The following is a 23,147-nucleotide window of genomic DNA, read 5'->3' as shown; positions in this document are numbered from 1 at the left end:
CAACCACACCCATCAACCACCACAACAATCAACCACCACAACCATCAACCACCACAACCATCAACAAACACTACCATCAACCACCACAACCATCAACCACCACAACCATCAACCACCACATCCATCAACAAACACTACCATCAACCACCACAACCATCAACAAACAGTACCATCAACCACCACAACCATCAACAAACACTTCCATCAACCACCACAACCAGCAACAAACACTACCATCAACCACCACACCCATCAACAAACACTACCATCAACCACCACAACAATCAACCACCACAACCATCAACCACCACAACAATCAACCACCACAACTATCAACAAACACTACCATCATCCACCACAACCATCAATCACCACAACAATCAACCCCCACTACCTTTAACCACCACAACAATCAACCACCACAACCATTAACCACCACAACAATCAACCACAACAACCATCAATCACCACAACAATCAACCACCAAAACAATCAACCACCACAACAATCATCCACCACAACAATCAACCACCACAACAATCAACCACCACAACCATCAACCACCACAACAATCAACCACCACAACCATCAACCACCACAACAACCAACCACCACAACTATCAACAAACACTACCATCATCCACCACAACCATCAACCACCACAACAATCAACCCCCACTACCTTTAACCACCACAACAATCAACCACCACAACCATTAACCACCACAACAATCAACCACCACAACAATCAACCACCACAACAATCAACCACCACAACAATCAACCACCACAACCATTAACCACCACAACAATCAACCACAACAACCATCAACCACCACAACAATCAACCACCAAAACAATCAACCACCACAACAATCATCCACCACAACAATCAACCACCACAACAATCAACCCCCACTACCTTTAACCACCACAACAATCAACCACCACAACCATTAACCACCACAACAATCAACCACAACAACCATCAACCACCACAACAATCAACCACCAAAACAATCAACCACCACAACAATCATCCACCACAACAATCAACCACCACAACAATCAACCACCACAACCATCAACCACCACAACAATCAACCACCACAACCATCAACCACCACAACAACCAACCACCACAACTATCAACAAACACTACCATCATCCACCACAACCATCAACCACCACAACAATCAACCCCCACTACCTTTAACCACCACAACAATCAACCACCACAACCATTAACCACCACAACAATCAACCACCACAACAATCAACCACCACAACAATCAACCACCACAACAATCAACCACCACAACCATCAACCACCACAACAACCAACCACCACAACTATCAACAAACACTACATCATCCACCACAACCATCAACCACCACAACAATCAACCCCCACTACCTCTAACCACCACAACAATCAACCACCACAACATTCAACCAGAACAACAATCAACCACCATAACCATCAACCACCACAACAACCATCCACCACAACAATCAACCACCACAACAATCAACCACCACAACAATCAACCACGACAACCATCAACCACCACAACAATCAACCACCACAACCATCAACCACCACAACAATCAACCACCACAACTATCAACAAACACTACCATCATCCACCACAACCATCAACAACCACAACAATCAACCCCCACTATTTTTAACCACCACAACAATCAACCACCACAACCATTAACCACCACAACAATCAACCACCACAACAATCAACCACCACAACAATCAACCACCACAACAATCAACCACCACAACAATCAACCACTACAACCATCAACCACCACAACAATCAACCACCACAACAATCAACCACCACAACAATCAACCACCACAACAATCAACCACCACAACAATCAACCACCACAACCATCAACCACCACAACAATCAACCACCGAAACCATCAATCACCACTACCATCAACCACCACAACCATCAACCACCACAACTATAGACAAACACTACCATCAACCACCACAACCATCAACAAACACTACCATCAACCACCACAACCATCAACCACCACAACCATCAACCACCACAACAATCAACCACCACACCCATCAACCACCACAACAAACAACCACCACAACAATCAACCACCACAACAATCAACCACCACAACCATCAACCACCACAACAATCAACCACCACAACAATCAACCACCACAACAATCAACCACCACAACCATCAACCACCACAACAATCAACCACCACAACAATCAACCACCACAACAATCAACCACCACAACCATCAACCACCACAACAATCAACCACCACAACAATCAACCACCACAACAATCAACCAACACAACAATCACAACAATCAACCACCACAACAATCAACCACCACAACCATCAACCACCACAACAATCAACCACCACAACCATCAACCACCACAACCATCAACCACCACTACCATCAACCACCACAACCATCAACCACCACTACCATCAACCACCACAACAATCAACCACCACAACAATCAACCACCACAACAATCAACCACTACAACCATCAACCACCACAACAATCAACCACCACAACAATCAACCACCACAACCATCAACCACCACTACCATCAACCACCACAACAATCAACCACCACAACAATCAACCACCACAACCATCAACCACCACAACAATCAACCACCACAACCATCAACCACCACAACAATCAACCACCACAACAATCAACCACCACAACAATCAACCACCACAACCATCAACCACCACAACAATCAACCACCACAACCATCAACCACCACAACAATCAACCACCACAACAATCAACCACCACAACAATCAACCACCACAACCATCAACCACCACAACAATCAACCACCACAACAATCAACCACCACAACAATCAACCACCACAACAATCAACCACCACAACAATCAACCACCACAACAATCAACCACCACAACAATCAACCACCACAACCATCAACCACCACAACCATTAACCACCACTACCATCAACCACCACAACCATCAACCACCACTACCATCAACAAACACTACAATCAGCCACCACAACCATCAACCACCACTATCATCAACAAACACTACCATCAACCACCACAACCATCAACCACCACAACCATCAACAAACACTACCATCAACCACCACAACTATAGACAAACACTACCATCAACCACCACAACCATCAACAAACACTACCATCAATCACCACAACTATCAACCACCACAACAATCAACCACCACAACAATCAACCACCACAACTATCAACAAACACTACCATCATCCACCGCAACCATCAACCACCACAACAATCAACCACCACAACTATCAACAAACACTACCATCAACCACCACAACTATAGACAAACACTACCATCAACCACCACAACCATCAACAAACACTACCATCAATCACCACAACTATCAACCACCACAACAATCAACCACCACAACAATCAACCACCACAACTATCAACAAACACTACCATCATCCACCGCAACCATCAACCACCACAACAATCAACCACCACAACTATCAACAAACACTACCATCAACCACCACAACAATCAACCACCACAACTATCAACCACCACATCCATCAACAAACACTACCATCAACCACCACAACCATCAACAAACACTACCATCAACCACCACAACTATAGACAAACACTACCATCAACCACCACAACCATCAACCACCACAACCATCAACAAACACTACCATCAACCACCACAACAATCAACCACCACAACAATCAACCACCACAACAATCAACCACCACAACCATCAACCACCACAACAATCAACCACCACAACAATCAACCACCACAACAATCAACCACCACAACAATCAACCACCACAACAATCAACCACCACAACAATCAACCACCACAACAATCAACCACCACAACCATCAACCACCACAACCATCAACCACCACTACCATCAACCACCACAACCATCAACCACCACTACCATCAACAAACACTACAATCAGCCACCACAACCATCAACCACCACTATCATCAACAAACACTACCATCAACCACCACAACCATCAACCACCACAACCATCAACAAACACTACCATCAACCACCACAACTATAGACAAACACTACCATCAACCACCACAACCATCAACAAACACTACCATCAATCACCACAACTATCAACCACCACAACAATCAACCACCACAACAATCAACCACCACAACTATCAACAAACACTACCATCATCCACCGCAACCATCAACCACCACAACAATCAACCACCACAACTATCAACAAACACTACCATCAACCACCACAACTATAGACAAACACTACCATCAACCACCACAACCATCAACAAACACTACCATCAATCACCACAACTATCAACCACCACAACAATCAACCACCACAACAATCAACCACCACAACTATCAACAAACACTACCATCATCCACCGCAACCATCAACCACCACAACAATCAACCACCACAACTATCAACAAACACTACCATCAACCACCACAACAATCAACCACCACAACTATCAACCACCACATCCATCAACAAACACTACCATCAACCACCACAACCATCAACAAACACTACCATCAACCACCACAACTATAGACAAACACTACCATCAACCACCACAACCATCAACCACCACAACCATCAACAAACACTACCATCAACCACCACAACCATCAACCACCACAACCATCAACCACCACATCCATCAACAAACACTACCATCAACCACCACAACCATCAACAAACAGTACCATCAACCACCACAACCATCAACAAACACTTCCATCAACCACCACAACCAGCAACAAACACTACCATCAACCACCACACCCATCAACAAACACTACCATCAACCACCACAACCATCAATAAACACTACCATCAACCACCATACCCATCAACAAACACTACCATCAACCACCATAACCATCAACAAACACTACCATCAACAACCACCACTACCACTAATCACAACCATCAGCCACCACAATTACCAACCACAGCAATCAACCACCACCACCACCAACCACAACTATTAACCACCACTAGAACCAACCACTACCACCAACAATAAACATCACCCACCACTGCCACCAATCACAACCTACCACCACAGCCACCAACCACAACCCAGCAACAATTCCACCACCACTACCATGGATTCTCCATTAAGTGAAAGTAATGAATAAAATATTTTTAACCTGCCTTTTATTATGCTTCAGTTTTATTTCTAGTATATGTAAAAATATATTTTTAAAATATTTCTACATTTTTTAAATATATTCCATCAATCAGGAAAACGACTTTTATGCAACATTTAAGGTTGCGACACGGTCTCAAAATTGTTTAGCCAAAGTTGTGCAGTAAGTTGTGGCAACTTATTTACAACCACACAATAACGTAGCTAATACATGAAAACAAACGTTGTCACACCTGGCTACTCTCCCGACCCATACCTGTAGATGAGAGGGAACACGGAAGCCCACACCTGGCTACTCTCCCGACCCACACCTGCACATGAGAGGGAACACTAAAGCCCACACCTGGCTACTCTCCCCACCCACACCTGTCTATGTCACACACTCATGCCAAAGAAAACTTATATCAAGTAAATCTAGCTTGTATTAAGCAAGACAATGTTGGGCTAAATATTGATCAGTGTTATCTTATAAGCAGTGAAGCTTGCTTAATGAATATTCTTGGTCGCTAAACGGTGCTCAAAGTTACTCAAGAAGTCCTATAACTTCTCTAATTCATAACTTTTAATGTAAAACTATTTTTGAAACCACTGGAAGCACTGTGAATTAAACAACTGAGTTACAGATATTCACGAGTTAAAATGTCGTCAATACGTACTGGTGGGACGCATGTCAGAGAAGTCCAGGGCAGTATACCCTCCTCTTGAGGGAGGACACAGCTGAGCCGCCAGGTGGCAGCACCAGTCTATGGCGGGGTCGTCATCAGTGACTCGCCGCCTGATGGTCAGGATGAGCGTCCTTCCCTGGTACGGCAGAGTGTCCAGGGTGTCCGGGTCCACGTAGCCCGTGGCGTCCAGGGTGTCAGGGTCCACGTAGCCCGTGGCGTCCAAGGTGTCCGGGACCACGTAGCCCGTGGCGTCCAGGGTGTCCGGGTCCACGTAGCCCGTGGCGTCCAGGGTGTCCGGGTCCACGTAGCCCGTGGCGTCCAGGGTGTCCGGGTCCACGTAGCCCGTGGCGTCCAGGGTAATGGCTGAAGACATACACTGAGATACAGTCACTGTCGTTACTGGTATGTTCTAAGATATAACAAGAAGACATACTGAGCCATCCACTCACCTTACTGCTGGGTTTATTACCTGATGACAAGTCCGTATTATGGAGAGTAATTATAGCATCTAAACAATGTATTAATAGATTTTAAAAGCCACGGTCAAGGTCATCTGTATCAATTTTCAAGGTCACATTCAAGGGTTATTTATTTCAATTGTGAAGGTCACAGCCAAGGTTATCTGTATCAGTGGTCAAGGTCACAGTCAAGGTCATCTGTATCAATGGTGAAGGTCACAGTCATAGTCATCTTTATCAATGGTCAAGGTCTCATTAAAAGGTCATATAAACTAAGTCAAGGTCACAGTGAAAGGTCATCTGGACCAAGTATCAAGGTCATAGGGATAGATGGGTCACCTGAATTAAGGATCAAAGTTACGGAAGGTCTAATTAACCAAGGATCAAGGTCACAGTGAAAGGTCATCTTGGACAGGAATTAGGTCACACTGAAAGGTCATTTTAAACAGGAATTAGGTCACAGTAAAAGGTCATCTTAAACAGGAATTAGGTCACAGTGAAAGGTCATCTTAAACAGGAATTAGGTCACAGTGAAAGGTCATCCTGAACAGGAATTAGGTCACAGTGAAAGGTCATCCTGAACAGGAATTAGGTCACAGTGAAAGGTCATCCTGAACAGGAATTAGGTCACAGTGAAAGGTCATCCTGAACAGGAATTAGGTCACAGTGAAAGGTCATCTTGAACAGGAATTAGGTCACAGTGAAAGGTCATCTTGAACAGGAATTAGGTCACAGTAAAAGGTCATCTTAAACAGGAATTAGGTCACAGTGAAAGGTCATCTTAAACAGGAATTAGGTCACAGTGAAAGGTCATCTTGGACTGGAAATAGGTCACAGTGAAAGGTCATCTTAAACAGGAATTAGGTCACAGTGAAAGGTCATCCTGAACAGGAATTAGGTCACAGTGAAAGGTCATCCTGAACAGGAATTAGGTCACAGTGAAAGGTCATCCTGAACAGGAATTAGGTCACAGTGAAAGGTCATCCTGAACAGGAATTAGGTCACAGTGAAAGGAGATCTGTACCACGAGTCAAAGTCAAAGTGGTAAGTCATCTGAACCAAAAGTTTGGCGTCGCTAAATACTTCATGAAATTATTTATGCACAAGAATATATACAGCAGCGGAATGTTTCGAAAATTTATTATTCATGGAGTTGTCGCCCTTAATAAGTCTATATTTGTAATCAAAGAAGAAGGTTTGTCACCCTTAAGGTGACTATAATTGTAAACAATGTAAGGTGTTTGTCACCCTTAAGGTGACTATATTTGTAAACAATATAAGGTGTTTGTCGCTCTTAAGGTGACTATATTTGTAAACAATATAAGGTGTTTGTCGCTCTTAAGGTGACTATATTTGTAAACAATATAAGGTGTTTGTCGCTCTTAAGGTGACTATATTTGTAAACAATATAAGGAATCTTTCGTCCATAAGGTTGTAAACATATATGTAAACAATGTAAATCTGAATTACTATTTTAAACATGATGAATGAAGCTCTTTGCGTAATTTTGGTATTAATAAATAACCTTAAAAATTATGGTGGAAAATATGAATATTTACCAAGACGCTGCAGGTAAGGAAGGTGAGGCAGGTGACGGATGAGGACGGGCAGTTGCTGTGGTGTGAGGCACAGTTGGAGGCTCTCGAGGGTGAGAGGCAGGAGGGGTATGGCTGCCTCAGACGAGACACCAGTAAACCGCTTTAAGGTACACTTACTGCCGGGGGCTGTCAGCCTCTCCAAACATTGTTTTGTTATAACACTACTCTCTTTGCTGTATAAACTATAGCCAAGATCTAAGGATATGGTTACCTTCATTTTTGCCAGCACTGACAGTGTAGACAGACACTGCTTTAGTTTGGACGAATCGTATATGATTAGGTAAATGTTGTTAGGTGTCACCTTCTTAAGAACAAGCGGCAGGACAACACACGAGACAACACTCTCTATTAGCCACTCTTGTTTTGTACGCAGCTTCTCACACACGGCTTGGATGACGCGCTCACTCCCGCGGGACTCTGCTACATGCTTATACAGCTCGTCAGTCAAACGTAAATCCATCATGCACAGGTCAATTATGTGAGTAATGAACCTGTGCTCTACTCCCCGGGCACACAACACCCCGGTAGTGCTGACTAAAATGTTCTGCCATCTGGGGCGCTCAATAAACTCTTGTAGCACGCTAATATCAAACTTTGATCCTCTCAGGTGATCTCCCAAGGAGCGTTTTTCCTTACGTACAACATCCACCAAGAGGGCAATGATTGTAGACCTTTGCCATGACACACGGTGTGATGCTGGATCACCTCGGTCTTGCTCAGCCCTCAACAAGAGAGCGACCAGCCCCCTGCTGGCACAATACTCCTGGTACCTGGCGTGAAAATAGCCAAACACCCACACCACATTGAGGCCCCGACGGTACCTGGTTCTTGTGAAATAGTTGGACAAGACCTCCTCCTGCGGCAGTCCCAGAGTGTCACACTTCTCCCTAATCTCCGCTTCCGTCTCCGGCCAAAGGTCGTACTCCAGCCTCTGGATCCCTCTTAAACAAATCTCTTCAAAGAACAACAGAAACTGGTCACATTTTCCTTTGGGGTCAACCACATTTTTGTCTGTGAGTCTGGACACCAGTTTACGGGTTATGAAGTCGTGAATCTTCTCGTAGACTTGAGTGTTTGTGGTGAGGTTGTTAAATTCTTCTGGAGCCTCGACACACAGCAGCGCCAACAAGGTCAAGGTGAGTGGAGTGTTGAGGTACTCACCCAGGAACTGACTCATCTGCTCCAGCCGCTGGGTAAACCTCCCTGTGATGACACTCCGTTGGCACTCTTCCTCCACCAGCACCTTGATGGTTCTCTCGGCGAACTCCACGCGACGTTCTGGAGTGATGCCCAAGACGAGGATGTTGCAGCGAGGTCTGGTGTGTGGGACGAGCTGTGACAGTTGTTGGTCCCACCCCGGCCGTGTGGTTATCACCAACCTCACATCCTTGCCAGGCAGGTGCAACAGCTCCTTCACCAGCCTTCCTGAATGGTCGTTGACCTCGTCGTAGCCGTCAATCAGGACTAATATATTTAAGCTCAAGATTATCTCCTTAAACAGCTGGAAGTCGACACCAGAATCCCTAAGTGTTTGAGGCAGCAACTGGCGGAGGAGATCATCGAAGGTATTAAGATGTGAGTCCCTGCACTGTACATAGAAAACGAGGTCCACAGTGCCCAGGTGACGTATGGCAGCAGGTTCCTCTACCCACTTCTCGAGGATGAGCTTGAGTAAAGTTGTCTTGCCCATACCACCTTTCCCCGTCAGGAGGACACACTGAGGGACTCTTCCGTCCTCTCGTCTCATACTCAAGATGTGTTCATAATCTATATCCTGTCCCTTGGCAGCGTGGGAGGGTCTTGTGCTATCCTGACCCTTGGCCGCATGGGAGGGTCTTGCCCCTATGACGGGATCTTCAAGGAGTCGTAGTCGTGTAAAAGCAAGACTTGGGTTGTAGTTAATGTTGAGGAGGAGCCAGGGTGCGGGAACAATCTGGTACAGCAGTTTATACCCGTCAGTTAGCTCCTGCTTGCTCATCTGCTTAACCTCTTCTGTGATGTGGCTTCTGAACATCTTAATCTCCTGGCGGAGCTGAGGCAAGTACGCCACATCTGAGGGATCCAGCGGCTCTCTGACCTTCGCTAGCAGACCACCAATATACTTGGTGACATCTCTGGTCACGTGGTCCACATCCTGGCTGTTTGTCCCACACCGGACGCCGGCCTCAGCCAGCATCTTAGCCAATAAGTCACTGAGCTCCGTCAGTGTTGACGTAAGATCTTGCTCTGACATTCCCACATTATCATGGGCCAACGTGTTTCGGTGTTGCTTCAGGCTGTAAATGAGGTGTTCAAGTGATGATCCCTGAGGCCCTGGAGTGGTCCACGTGGGGTCATTCATCTCAGCCAGACCACACACACGTTGCAGGAGTTTATACAACAGGGTGATGTCAAAAGTTGCCGCGTCAGAGGAAGCTTCGAGTTTATCCCTCTGGTGATCATCGAAGACACGCCTGTACTGAGCATTGGTGTACCCCAAGTCCTGAGTGAGGTAAGTCACTACTGGGAAGGTGCCCCGGTACGACCACATAAACACACTTGCTAGCGCGTCTCGTCCTGCCTTAGTCACAGCCAGTCCATACCGCAGTCTGTTTACATCTTCCGGTTGGATAACAGGACTCGAGGCCGCCATATTGGGCCGTATGATTCTCACCAAACACAACTGTTGTCAAGTTTCACACAAGCAGTAAATGTCCCACGCTGGTTTTGTTATTATATTATGTTTAAAAACATAACATTGTTTCCCACTGTCGGGGACGGGCAATGTAAACAATGTAAACAATGTAAATGTAATGTAAACAACTTACATGGAGTTTACTACAAGTAAACTTCCGTCCCCTGAGAGTCTCTTATAGGAGCAATGATGGAGGGCCGCGTAGAGGCTCATCATATAAAATGGCCGCCTAGAGGCACATAAAATGGCCGCCTAGAGGCACATAAAATGGCCGCCTAGAGGCACACAAAATGGCCGCCTAGAGGCACATAAAATGGCCGCCTAGAGGCACATAAAATGGCCGCCTAGAGGCACATAAAGGGGTCTCCAAGAGGCACATAAAATGGCCGCCTAGAGGCACATAAAGGGGTCTCCAAGAGGCACATAAAGAGGCCAGATAGAGGCACATAAAGGGCCGCCTAGAGGAACATAATGGGTCGCTTGTAGGTTCATAAAGGAGCCGCCTAGAGGCATACAAAGGGCCGCCTAGAGGTACATAATGAGTCGCCTGGAGGTACATGAAGGGGCCTCCTAGAGGCCCAAAAAAGGGCCGCCTAGAGGCCCTAAAAAAGCACCCAAGAGGCAAATAAAATGGCCGCCTAGAGGCAAATAAAATGGCCGCTTAGAGGCTCTTAAAAATGCTCCATAAAAAGCCGATAAACGGGCCGCCTAGAGGCACATAAAATGGCCGCCGAAAAGGCACAAAAAAGGGCCGCCTTGATGCACAAAATGGCCGCAAAGAGGCCCATAAAATGGCCGCCTTGAGGCACATAAAATGGCCGCCTAGAGGCCCAAAAGAGGACCGCCTAAATCAAAGAAAGGGCCGCCTAGAGGCACATAAAGGGCCGCCTAGAGGCACACAAAGGGGCCGCCTAGATGCACATAAAGAATCGACAAGAGGTAAATAAAATGGCAGCCTAGAAGCCCAAAAAAGGACCGCCTAGAGGTACATAAAGGGCCGCCTAGAGGCACATAAAGGGCCGCCTAGAGGCACATAAAGGGCCGCCTAGAGGCACATAAAGGGCCGCCTAGAGGCACACAAAGGGGCCGCCTAGAGGTACATAAAGGGGCCGCCTAAAGGCACATAAAGGGGCCGCCTAGAGGTACATAAAGGGCCGCCTAGAGGTACATAAAGGGGCTGCCTAAAGGCACATAAAGGGGCCGCCTAGAGGTATATAAAGGGCCGCCTAGAGGTTCATAAAGGGGCCGCCTGGAGGTGCATAAAGGGGCCGCCTAGAGGTACATAAAGGGCCGCCTAGAGGTACATAAAGGGCCGCTTAGAGGTGCATAAAGGGCCGCCTAGAGGCACATGAAGGGGACGCCTAGAGGTACATAAAGGGCCGCCTAGAGGTTCATAAAGGGGCCGCCTAGAGGTGCATAAAGGGGCCGCCTAGAGGCACATAAAGGGCCGCCTAGAGGTTCATAAAGGGCCGCTTAGAGGTGCATAAAGGGCCGCCTAGAGGCACATAAAGGGGACGCCTAGAGGTACATAAAGGGCCGCCTAGAGGTGCATAAAGGGCCGCCTAGAGGCACATAAAGGGGACGCCTAGAGGTACATAAAGGGCCGCCTAGAGGTGCATAAAGGGCCAGTTAGAGGTGCATAAAGGGCCGCCTAGAGGCACATAAAGGGGACGCCTAGAGGTACATAAAGGGCCGCCTAGAGGTACATAAAGGGCCGCTTAGAGGTGCATAAAGGGCCGCCTAGAGGCACATAAAGGGGACGCCTAGAGGTATATAAAGGGCCGCCTTGAGGTTCATAAAGGGGCCGCCTAGAGGTGCATAAAGGGGCCGCCTAGAGGTACATAAAGGGCCGCCTAGAGGTGCATAAAGGACCGCTTAGAGGTGCATAAAGGGCCGCCTAGAGGCACATAAAGGGGACGCCTAGAGGTACATAAAGGGCCGCCTAGAGGTGCATAAAGGGCCGCCTAGAGGTACATAAAGGGCCGCCTAGAGGTACATAAAGGGCTTCCTAGAGGTACATAAAGGGCCGCCTAGAGGTGCATAAAGGGCCGCCTAGAGGTGCATTAAGGGCCGCCTAGAGGTACATAAAGGGCCACCTAGAAGTACATAAAGGGGCCGCCTAGAGGTACATAAAGGGCCGCCTAGAGGTGCATAAAGGGGCCGCCTAGAGGCACATAAAGGGGCCGCCTAGAGGTACATAAAGGGCCGCCTAGAGGTGCATAAAGGGCCGCTTAGAGGTGCATAAAGGGCCGCCTAGAGGCACATAAAGGGGCCGCCTAGAGGTACATAAAGGGCCGCCTAGAGGTGCATAAAGGGCCGCCTAGAGGCGCATAAAGGGGCCCCCTAGAGGTACATAAAGGGCCGCCTAGAGGTACATAAAGGGCCACCTAGAGGCACATAAACGGCCGCCAAGAGGTACATAAAGGGGCCGCCTAGAGGCACATAAAGGGCCGCCTAGAGGTACATAAAGGGCCACCTACAGGCACATAAAGGGCCGCCTAGAGGTGCATAAAGGGCCGGTTAGAGGTGAATAAAGGGCCGCCTAGAGGCACATAAAGGGGACGCCAAGAGGTACATAAAGCGGCCGCCTAGAGGTACATAAAGGGCCGCCTAGAGGTGCATAAAGGGGCCGCCTAGAGGTACATAAAGAGCCGCCTAGAGGTGCATAAAGGGGCCGCCTAGAGGCACATAAAGGGGCCGCCTAGCGGTACATAAAGGGCCGCCTGGAGGCACATAAAGGGGCCGCCTAGAGGTGCATAAAGTGGCCGCCTAGAGGCACATAAAAGGGCCGCCTAGAGGTACATAAAGGGGCCGCCTAGAGGCACATAAAGGGCCGCCTAGAGGTGCATAAAGTGGCCGCCTAAAGGTACATAAAGGGCCGCCTAGAGGTGCATAAAGTGGCCGCCTAAAGGTACATAAAGGGCCGCCTAGAGGTACATAAAGGGCCGCCTAGAGGTACATAAAGGGCCGCCTAGAGGTACATAAAGGGCCGCCTAGAGGTACATAAAGGGCCGCCTAGAGGTACATAAAGGGCCGCCTAGAGGCACATAAAGGGCCGCCTAGAGGTGCATAAAGTGGCCGCCTAAAGGTACATAAAGGGCCGCCTAGAGGTGCATAAAGTGGCCGCCTAGAGGCACATAAAGGGCCGCCTAGAGGTACATAAAGGGCCGCCTAGAGGTACATAAAGGGCCGCCTAGAGGTACATAAAGGGCCGCCTAGAGGCACATAAAGGGCCGTCTAGAGGTGCATAAAGGGCCGCCTAGAGGTGCATAAAGGGCCGCCTAGAGGTACATAAAGGGCCGCCTAGAGGCACATAAAGGGCCGCCTAGAGGTGCATAAAGTGGCCCCCTAGAGGTACATAAAGGGACCGCCTAGAGGCACATAAAGAGCCGCCTAGAGGTGCATAAAGGGCCGCCTAGAGGTGCATAGAGGGCCGCCTAGAGGTGCATAAAGGGCCGCCTAGAGGTACATAAAGGGCCGCCTAGAGGTACATAAAGGACCGCCAAGAGGTGCATAAAGTGGCCGCCTAAAGGTACATAAAGGGCCGCCTAGAGGTACATAAAGGGCCGCCTAGAGGTGCATAAAGTGGCCGCCTAGAGGTACATAAAGGGCCGCCTAGAGGTACATAAAGGGCCGCCTAGAGGTAAATAAAGGGCCGCCTAGAGGTACATAAAGGGCCGCCTAGAGGTACATAAAGGGCCGCCTAGAGGTACATAAAGGGCCGCCTAGAGGTACATAAAGGGCCGCCTAGAGGTACATAAAGGGCCGCCTAGAGGTACATAAAGGGGCCGCCTAGAGGTACATAAAGGGCCGCCTAGAGGTGCATAAAGGGCCACCTAGAGGTACATAAAGGGCCGCCTAGAGGCACATAAAGGGCCGCCTAGAGGCACATAAAGGGGCCGCCTAGAGGTACATAAAGGGCCGCCTAGAGGTGCATAAAGGGCCGCCTAGAGGTACATAAAGGGCCGCCTAGAGGTGCATAAAGTGGCCGCCTAGAGGTACATAAAGGGCCGCCTAGAGGTGCATAAAGGGCCGCCTAGAGGTACATAAAGGGCCGCCTAGAGGCACATAAAGGGCCGCCTAGAGGTGCATAAAGGGCCGCCTAGAGGTACATAAAGGGCCGCCTAGAGGTACATAAAGGAGCCGCCTCGGGGTACATAAAGGGCCGGCTGGAGGTACATAAAGGGCCGCCTGGAGGTACATAAAGGGCAGCTTAGAAGTACATAAAGGGCCGCCAGCGGTACATAAAGGAGCCGCCTAGAGGTACATAAAGGGCCGCCTAGAGGAACATAAAGGGCCGCCTAGAGGTACATAAAGGGGCCGCCTAGAGATACATAAAGAGACCACCTAGAGGCGCATAAAGGGGCCGCCTAGAGGCACATAAAGGGGCAGCCTAGAGGCGTTTAAAGGGGCACTTAGAGGTATATAAAGGGCCGCCTAGAGGAACATAGAGGGCCGCCTAGTGGTACTTAAAAGGCCACATAGAGGAACATAAAGGGCCGCCTAGAGGTAGATAAAGGGGCCGCCCAGAAGCACATAAAGGGGCCGCCTAGAGGTGCATAAAGGGGCCGCCTAGAGGAACATAAAGGGCCGCCTAGAGGAACATAAAGGGCCGCCTAGAGGTACATAAAGGGCCGCCTAGAGGCACATAAAGGGCCGCCTAGAGGCACATAAAGGGGCCGCCTAGAGGTGCATAAAGGGGCCGCCTAGAGGAACATAAAGGGCCGCCTAGAGGTACATAAAGGGCCACCTAGAGGCACATAAAGGGCCGCCTAGAGGCTCATAAAAAGGCCGCCTAGAGGTGCATAAAGGGGCTGCCTAGAGGAACATAAAGGGGCCGCCTAGAGGTACATAAAAAGGCCGCCCAGAGGCACATAAAAAGGCCGCCTAGAGGTGCATAAAGGGGCCGCCTAGAGGTGCATAAAGTGGCCGCCTAGAGGTACATAAAGGAGCCGCCTAGGCGTACATAAAGGGCCGCCTAGAGGTACATAAAGGGCCGCCTACAGGTGCATAAATGGGCCGCTTCGGGGTACATAAATGGGCCGCCTAGAGGTACAAAAAAAGGCCGCCTGGAGGTACGTAAAGGGGCCGCCTAGAGGCACATAAAGGGCAGCCTAGAGGTGCATAAAGGGGCCGCCTAGCAGTACATAAATGGGCCGCCTAGAGGTACATAAAAAGGCCGCCTAGAGGTACATAAATGAGCCACCTAGAGGTGCATAAAGGGCCGCCTAGAGGCGCAAAAAAGGCCGCCTACAGGTACATAAAGGGCCGCCTACAGGCGCAAAAAGGGGTAACCTACATGGACATAAAGGGCCGCCTAGAGGTACATAAAGGGCCGCCTAGAGGTACATAAGGGCCGCCTAGAGGTACATAAAGGGCCGCCTAAAGGCACATAAAGGGCCGCCTAGAGGCACATAAAGGGCCGCCTAGAGGCACATAAAGGGGCCGCCTAGAGGCACATAAAGGGCCGCCTAGAGGCATATAAAGGGCCGCCTAGAGGCACAAAAACGGCCGCCTAGATATACATAAAGAGCCACCTGGAGGTACTTAAAGGGGCGCCTAGAGGTACATAAAGGAGCCGCCTAGAGGCATATAAAGGAGCCGCCTAGAGGCACATAAAGGGCCGCCTAGAGGCACATAAAGGGCCGCCTAGAGGCACATAAAGGGGCCGCCTAGAGGCACATAAAGGGCCGCCTAGAGGCATATAAAGGGCCGCCTAGAGGCACAAAAAGGGCCGCCTAGATATACATAAAGAGCCACCTGGAGGTACTTAAAGGGGCGCCTAGAGGTACATAAAGGGCCTCCTAGAGGTACATAAAGGGCCTCCTAGAGGTACATAAAGGGCCGCCTAGAGATACATAAAGGGCCACCTGGAGGTACTTAAAGAGGCACCTAGAGGTATATAAAGGGATCGCCTAGAGGCACATAAAGGGCCGCCTAGATGTACATAAAGGGCCTCCTAGAGGTACATAAAGGGCCGCCTAAAGGTACATAAAGAGCCACCTGGAGGCACATAAAGGGCAGCCTAAAGGCACATAAAGGGCCGCCTAAAGGCACATAAAGGGCCGCCTAGAGGTACATAAAGGGCCACCTGGAGGCACATAAAAGGCCCGCCTAGAGGCACATAAAGGGCCGCCTAGAAATACATAAAGGGCCACCTGGAGTTACTTAAAGAGGCACCTAGAGGTATATAAAGGGATCGCCTAGAGGCACATAAAGGGCCGCCTAGATGTACATAAAGGGCCTCCTAGAGGTACATAAAGGGCCGCCTAGAGGTACATAAAGAGCCACCTGGAGGCACATAAAGGGCCGCCTAAAGGCACATAAAGGGCCGCCTAAAGGCACATAAACGGCCGCCTAGAGGTACATAAAGGGCCACCTGGAGGCACATAAAGGGCCGCCTAGAGGCACATAAAGGGCCGCCTAGAGGTACATAAAGGGCCACCTGGAGGCACATAAAGGGCCGCCTAAAGGCACATAAAGGGCCGCCTAAAGGCACATAAAGGGCCGCCTAGAGGTACATAAAGAGCCACCTGGAGGCACATAAAGGGCCGCCTAAAGGCACATAAAGGGCCTCCTAGAGGTACATAAAGGGCTGCCTAGAGGTACATAAAGAGCCACCTGGAGGCACATAAAGGGCCGCCTAAAGGCACATAAAGGGCCGCCTAAAGGCACATAAAGGGCCGCCTAGAGATACATAAAGGGCGGCCTAGAGACACATAAAGGGCCGCCTAGAGGTACATAAAGGGCCGCCTGGAGGCATATAAAGGGCCACCTCTAGGTACATAAAGGGCCGCCTAGAGGCACATAAAGGGCCGCCTAGAGGCACATAAAGGGCCGCCTAGAGGCATATAGAGGGCCGCCTAGAGGCACATAAAGGGGCCGCCTAGAGGCATATAATGGGGCCGGCAAGAGGTAAATAAAGGGGCCGCCTAAAGGTATATAAAGATCCGCCTAGAGGCACATAAAGAGCCGCCTAGAGGCACATAAAGGGCCGCCTAGAGGCACATAAAGAGCCGCCTAGAGTTACATAAAGGGCCGCTAGGAGGTACATAAAGGGCCGCGTGGAGGTACACAAAGGGCCGCCAGGAGGTATATAAAGGGCAGCTTTGAGGCACATTAAAGGGCCGCCTAGAGACACATAAAAGGCCGCCTGGAGGTATATAAAGGGCCACATGGAGGTACATAATGGGCCGCCTAGAGGTGCATAAAGGGCCGCCTAGAGGCACTTAAAGGGCCACATTGAGGTACATAATGGGCCGCCTAGAGGTGCATAAAGGGGCCGCCTAGAGGTACATAATGGGACCTCCTAAATGCACATAAAGGGCTGCCTAGAAGTACATAAAGTGGCCGCCTAGAGGTACATAAAGAGGCCACCTAGAGGTACATAAAGGGGCCGCCTAGAGGTACATAAAGAGGCCGCCTAGAGGTACATAAGGTGACCTCCTAGATGTATATAAAGAGACCGCCTAAATGGCCATGAAGGGCTGCCTAGAGGTACATAAAGGGTCCGCCTAGAGGTACATAAAGAGGCCGCCTAGAGGCACATAAAAGGCCTCCTAGAGGCACATAAAAAGGCCGCCTTGAGGTACATAAAGAGGCCGCCTAAATGCACATAAAGGGCTGCCTGGAGGTACATACAGGGGCCGCCTGGAGGTACATAAAGGGGCCGCTTAGAGGTACATAAAGGGCCGCCTAGAGGTACATAAAGGGGTCGCTGAGAGGTACATAAAGGGCTACCTAGAGGTACATAAAGGGCCGCCTAGAGGTACATAAAGGGCCGCCTGGAGGTACATAAAGGGCCGCCTGGAGGTACATAAAAGGCCGCCTAGACGTACAAAAAGGGCCGCCTAGAGGCGTATAAAGGGGCCGCTTAGAAGCACTTAAAGGTGCCGCCTAGAGGCACATGAAGGGCCGCCTAGAGGCACATAAAGGGCCGCCTAGCGGTACATAAAGGGCCGCCTAGAGGTACATAAAGGGCCGCCTAGAGATACATAAAGAGACCGCCTGGAGGAACATAAAGAGGCCACCTAGAGGAACATAAAGGGGCCGCCTAGAGGCACATAAAGGGGCCGCCTAGAGGCGTTTAAAGAGGCACCTAGAGGTATATAAAGGGCCGCCTAGAGGAACATAAAGGGCCGTCTAGTGGTACTTAAAAGGCCACATAGAGGAACATAAAGGGCCGCCTAGAGGTAGATAAAGGGGCCGCCCAGAAGCACATAAAGGGCCGCCTAGAAGTACATAAATGGGCCGTCTAGAGGTACATAAAAAGGCCGCCTAGAGGTACATAAATGGGCCGCCTAAAGGCACATAAATGAGCCACCTAGAGGTGCATAAAGGGCCGCCTAGAGGCGCAAAAAGGGGTAACCTACATGGACATAGAGGGCCGCCTAGAGGTACATAAAGGGCCGCCTAGAGGTACATAAAGGGCCGCCTAGAGGTACATAAAGGGCCGCCTAAAGGCACATAAAGGGTGAGCATAGAAGAACATAAAGGAGCCGCCTAGAGGCACATAGAGGGGCCGCCTAGAGGTACATAAAGGGCCGCCTAAAGGCACATAAAGGGTGAGCATAGAGGAACATAAAGGAGCCGCCTAGAGGTACATAAAGGGGCCGCCTAGAGATACATAAAATGCTGCCTAGAGGCACATAAAGGAGCCACCTAGAGGCACATAAAGGGCCGCCTAGAGGCATATAAAGGGCCGCCTAGAGGTGCATAAATGGCCGCCTAAAGCGACATAAAGGGCCGCCTAGAGGCACATAAAGGGCCGTCTAGAGGCACATAAAGAGCCGCCTAGAGGTACATATAATGGCGCCTTGAGGTACATAAAGGGGCCGCCTAAAGGCACATAAAGGGGCCGCCTCAAGGCACATAAAGAGGCGCCAAGATGTACATAAAGGGCCGCCTAGAGGTACATAAAGGGCCGTCTAAGGGAAAATAAAGGGACCACCTGGAGGCACCTAAAGGGCCACATTTAGGCACATTAATGGGCCGTCTAAAGGCACATAAAGGGCCGCCAAGAGGTACATAATGGGTCCGCATAGAGGCACATAAAGGGCCGCCTAGAAGCACATAATGGAGATGCCTAGAGGCACATAAAGGGGCCGCATAGAGGTACATAAAGGGCCGCCTAGATGGTAAATAAAGGGGCCGCCTAGAGGCACATAAAAGGGCCGCCTAGAGATACATAAAGGACCGCCAAGAGGTACATAAAGGGGCCGCCTAGAGGTACACAAAGGAGCCGCCTAGAGGCACATAAAAGAGCCGCCTAGAGGCACATAAAGGGCCGCCTAGAGGCACATAAAAGGGCCGCCTAGAGATACATAAAGGACCGCCAAGAGGTATATAATGGGTCCGCCTAGAGGTACACAAAGGAGCCGCCTAGAGGCACATAAAGGAGCCGCCTAGAGGCACATAAAGGTCCGCCTAGAGGCACATAAAGGGCCGCCTAGAGGCACATAAAGGGGCCGCCTAGATATACATAAAGAGCCACCTGGAGGTACTTAAAGGGGCGCCTAGAGGTATATAAAGGGCCGCCTAGATGTACATAAAGGGCCTCCTAGAGGTACATAAAGGGCCGCCTAGAGGTACATAAAGAGCCACCTGGAGGCACATAAAGGGCCGCCTAAAGGCACATAAAGGGCCGCCTAAAGGCACATAAAGGGCCGCCTAGAGGTACATAAAGGGCCGCCAAGAGGCACATAAAGGGCCGCCTAGAGACACATAAAGGGGCCGCCTAGAGGCACATAAAGGGCCGCCTAGAGGCACATAAAGGGCCGCCTAGAGGTACATAAAGGGCCGCCTGGAGGCATATAAAGGGCCACCTCTAGGTACATAAAGGGCCGCCTAGAGGCACATAGAGGGCCGCCTAGAGGCACATAAAGGGGCCGCCTAGAGGCATATAATGGGGCCGGCAAGAGGTAAATAAAGGGGCCGCCTAAAGGTATACAAAGAGCCGCCTAGAGGCACATAAAGAGCCGCCTAGAGGCACATAAAGAGCCGCCTAGAGGCACATAAATAGGTCGCCTAGAGGTACATAATGAGGTCACCTAGAGGTACATAAAGGGCCACCTAGAAGTGCATAAAGGGCCGCCTAGAGGTACATAAAGGGGCCGCCTAGAGGTACATAAAGGGGCCGCCTAAAGGCACATAAAGGGGCCGTCTAGAGGTACATAAAGGGGCCGCCTAGAGGTACATAAAGGGGCCGCCTAAAGGCACATAAAGGGACCGTCTAGAGGTACATAACGGGCCGCCTAGAGGCACATAAAGGGGCCGCCTAGAGGTACATAGAGGGGCCGCCTAGAGGCACATAAATGGGCCGCCTAAAGCTACATAAAGGGCCGCCAAGAGGTACATAAAGGGGGCCGCCTAGAGGTACGTAAATGGGCCGCCTAGACGTACATAAAGGGCCGCCTAGAGGTACATAAAGGGGCCGCCTATAGGCGTTTAAAGGGGCACCTAGAGGTATATAAAGGGCCGCCTAGAGGAACATAAAGGGCCGCCTAGTGGTACTTAAAAGGCCACATAGAGGCACATAAATGGGCCGCCCAGAAGCACATAAAGGGCCGCCTAGAGGTGCATAAAAAGGCTGCCTAGAGGTACATGAAGGGACCGCCTAGAGGCACATAAAGGGACCGCCTAGAGGTACATAAAAAGGCCGCCTAGAGGTGCATAAAGGGGCCGCCTAGAGGCACATAAAGGGGCCGCCTAGAGGTACATAAAAAGGCCGCCTAGAGGTGCATAAAGGGGCCGCCTAGAGGCACATAAAGGGCCACCTAGAAGTGCATAAAGGGCCGCCTAGAGGCGCATAAAGGGCCGCCTAGAGGTGCATAAAAAGGCTGCCTAGAGGTGCATAAAGGGGCCGCCTAGAGGCACATAAAGGGCCGCCTAGAGTTACATAAAAATGCCGCCTAGAGGTGCATAAAGGGCCGCCTAGAGGTACATAAAAGGCCGCCTAGAGGCACATAAAGGGCCGCCTAGAGGTACATAAAAAGGCCGCCTAGAGGTGCATAAAGGGCCGCCTAGAGGCACAAAAAGGGCCGCCTAGAGGCACATAAAGGGCCGCCTAGAAGCACATAAAAGGCCGCCTAGAGGCACATAAAGGGCCACCTAGAGGCACATAAAGGGCCGCCTAGAGGCTCATAAAGGGGCCGCCTAGAGGCACATAAAGGGCCGCCTAGAGGTATATAAAAAGGCCGCCTAGAGGTATATAAAGGGGCCGCCTAGAGGCACATAAAGGGGCCGCCTAGAGGCACATAAAGGGGCCGCCTAGAGGCACATAAATTGCCGCCTAGAGGTATATAAAGGGGCCGCCTAGAGGTATATAAAGGGGCCGCCTAGAGGCACATAAAGGGGCCGCCTAGAGGCACATAAAGGGCCGCCTAGAGGTATATAAAGGGGCCGCCTAGAGGTATATAAAGGGGCCGCCTAGAGGCACATAAAGGGGCCGCCTAGAGGCACATAAAGGGCCGCCTAGAGGTATATAAAGGGGCCGCCTAGAGGTATATAAAGGGGCCGCCTAGAGGCACATAAAGGGGCCGCCTAGAGGCACATAAAGGGGCCGCCTAGAGGTGCATAAAGGGCCGCCTAGAGGTACATAAAGGGCCGCCTAGAGGCACATAAAGGGCCGCCTAGAGATATATAAAGGGCCGCCTAGAGACACATAAAAGGCCGCCTAGAGATGCATAAAGGGCCGCCTATAGGCACATAAAGGAGCCGCCTAGAGGTACATAAAGGGCCGCGGAGTACATAAAGGGCCGTCTAGAGGCACATAAAGGGGCCGCCTAGAGGTACATAAAGGAGCCGCCTAGAGGCACATAAAGGGCCGCCTAGAGGTACATAAAGGGGCCGCCTGAAGGTATATAAAGGCGCCGACTAGAGGCACATAGGGGGCCGCCTAGAGGTACATAAGAGGCCGCCTGGAGGTACATAAAGGGGCCGCCTGGAGGTACATAAAGGGCCGCCTAGAGGTGCATAAAGGGGCCGCCTAGAGGTACATAAAGGGCCGCCTAGAGGTGCATAAAGAGCCGCCTAGAGGAACATAAATGGCCGCCTAGAGGTGCATAAAGTGCCGAATAGAGGTACATAAAGGGGCCGCCTAGAGGTACATAAAGGGCCGCCTAGAGGTGCATAATGGGGCCGCCTAGAGGTACATAAAGGGCCGCCTAGAGGTACATAAAGGGCCGCCTAGAGGTACATAAAGGGGCCGCCTAGAGGTGCATAAAGGGCCGCCTAGAGGCACATAAAGGGGCCGCCTAGAGGTACATAAAGGGCCGCCTAGAGGTGCATAAAGGGCCGCCTAGAGGTACATAAAGGGCCGCCTAGAGGCACATAAAGGGCCGCCTAGAGATATATAAAGGGCCGCCTAGAGACACATAAAAGGCCGCCTAAAGTTGCATAAATGGCCGCCTACAGATGCATAAAGGGCCGCCTATAGGCACATAAAGGAGCCGCCTAGAGGTACATAAAGGGCCGCGGAGTACATA

General features: G+C 50.2%; 1 protein-coding gene across 1 annotated transcript; it reads right to left on the bottom strand.

Moving 5' to 3' along the window:
- Window positions 1–5,812: 5,812 nt before the first annotated feature.
- LOC138350646 (uncharacterized) lies at window positions 5,813–12,837 on the bottom strand. Its single transcript, XM_069301703.1, has 2 exons — window positions 7,950–12,837; window positions 5,813–6,295 (listed from the first exon to the last, which is right to left on the bottom strand). The coding sequence occupies exons 1-2, from the start codon at window positions 10,618–10,620 to the stop codon at window positions 5,913–5,915; spliced, it is 3,054 nt and encodes a 1,017-aa protein (XP_069157804.1). The 5' UTR covers window positions 10,621–12,837; the 3' UTR covers window positions 5,813–5,912.
- Between the last annotated feature and the right edge of the window lie 10,310 nt (window positions 12,838–23,147).

This window comes from Procambarus clarkii, chromosome 46 (assembly GCF_040958095.1).
Source record: "Procambarus clarkii isolate CNS0578487 chromosome 46, FALCON_Pclarkii_2.0, whole genome shotgun sequence".
Taxonomy (NCBI): Eukaryota; Metazoa; Arthropoda; class Malacostraca; order Decapoda; family Cambaridae; genus Procambarus; species Procambarus clarkii.
The sequence above is the reverse complement of the archived record's forward strand: the minus strand, read 5'-3'. Positions and strand labels throughout refer to the sequence as shown.

Bases quoted from the DNA above. Each gene is read 5' to 3' on its own strand.
- LOC138350646 (XM_069301703.1), bottom strand. From the start codon at position 10,620: ATGGCGGCCTCGAGTCCTGTTATCCAACCGGAAGATGTAAACAGACTG. The intron at 6,296-7,949 runs GTAAATATTCAT...GTATGTCTTCAG, and splicing joins TCCTTACCTGCAGCGTCTTG to CCATTACCCTGGACGCCACG.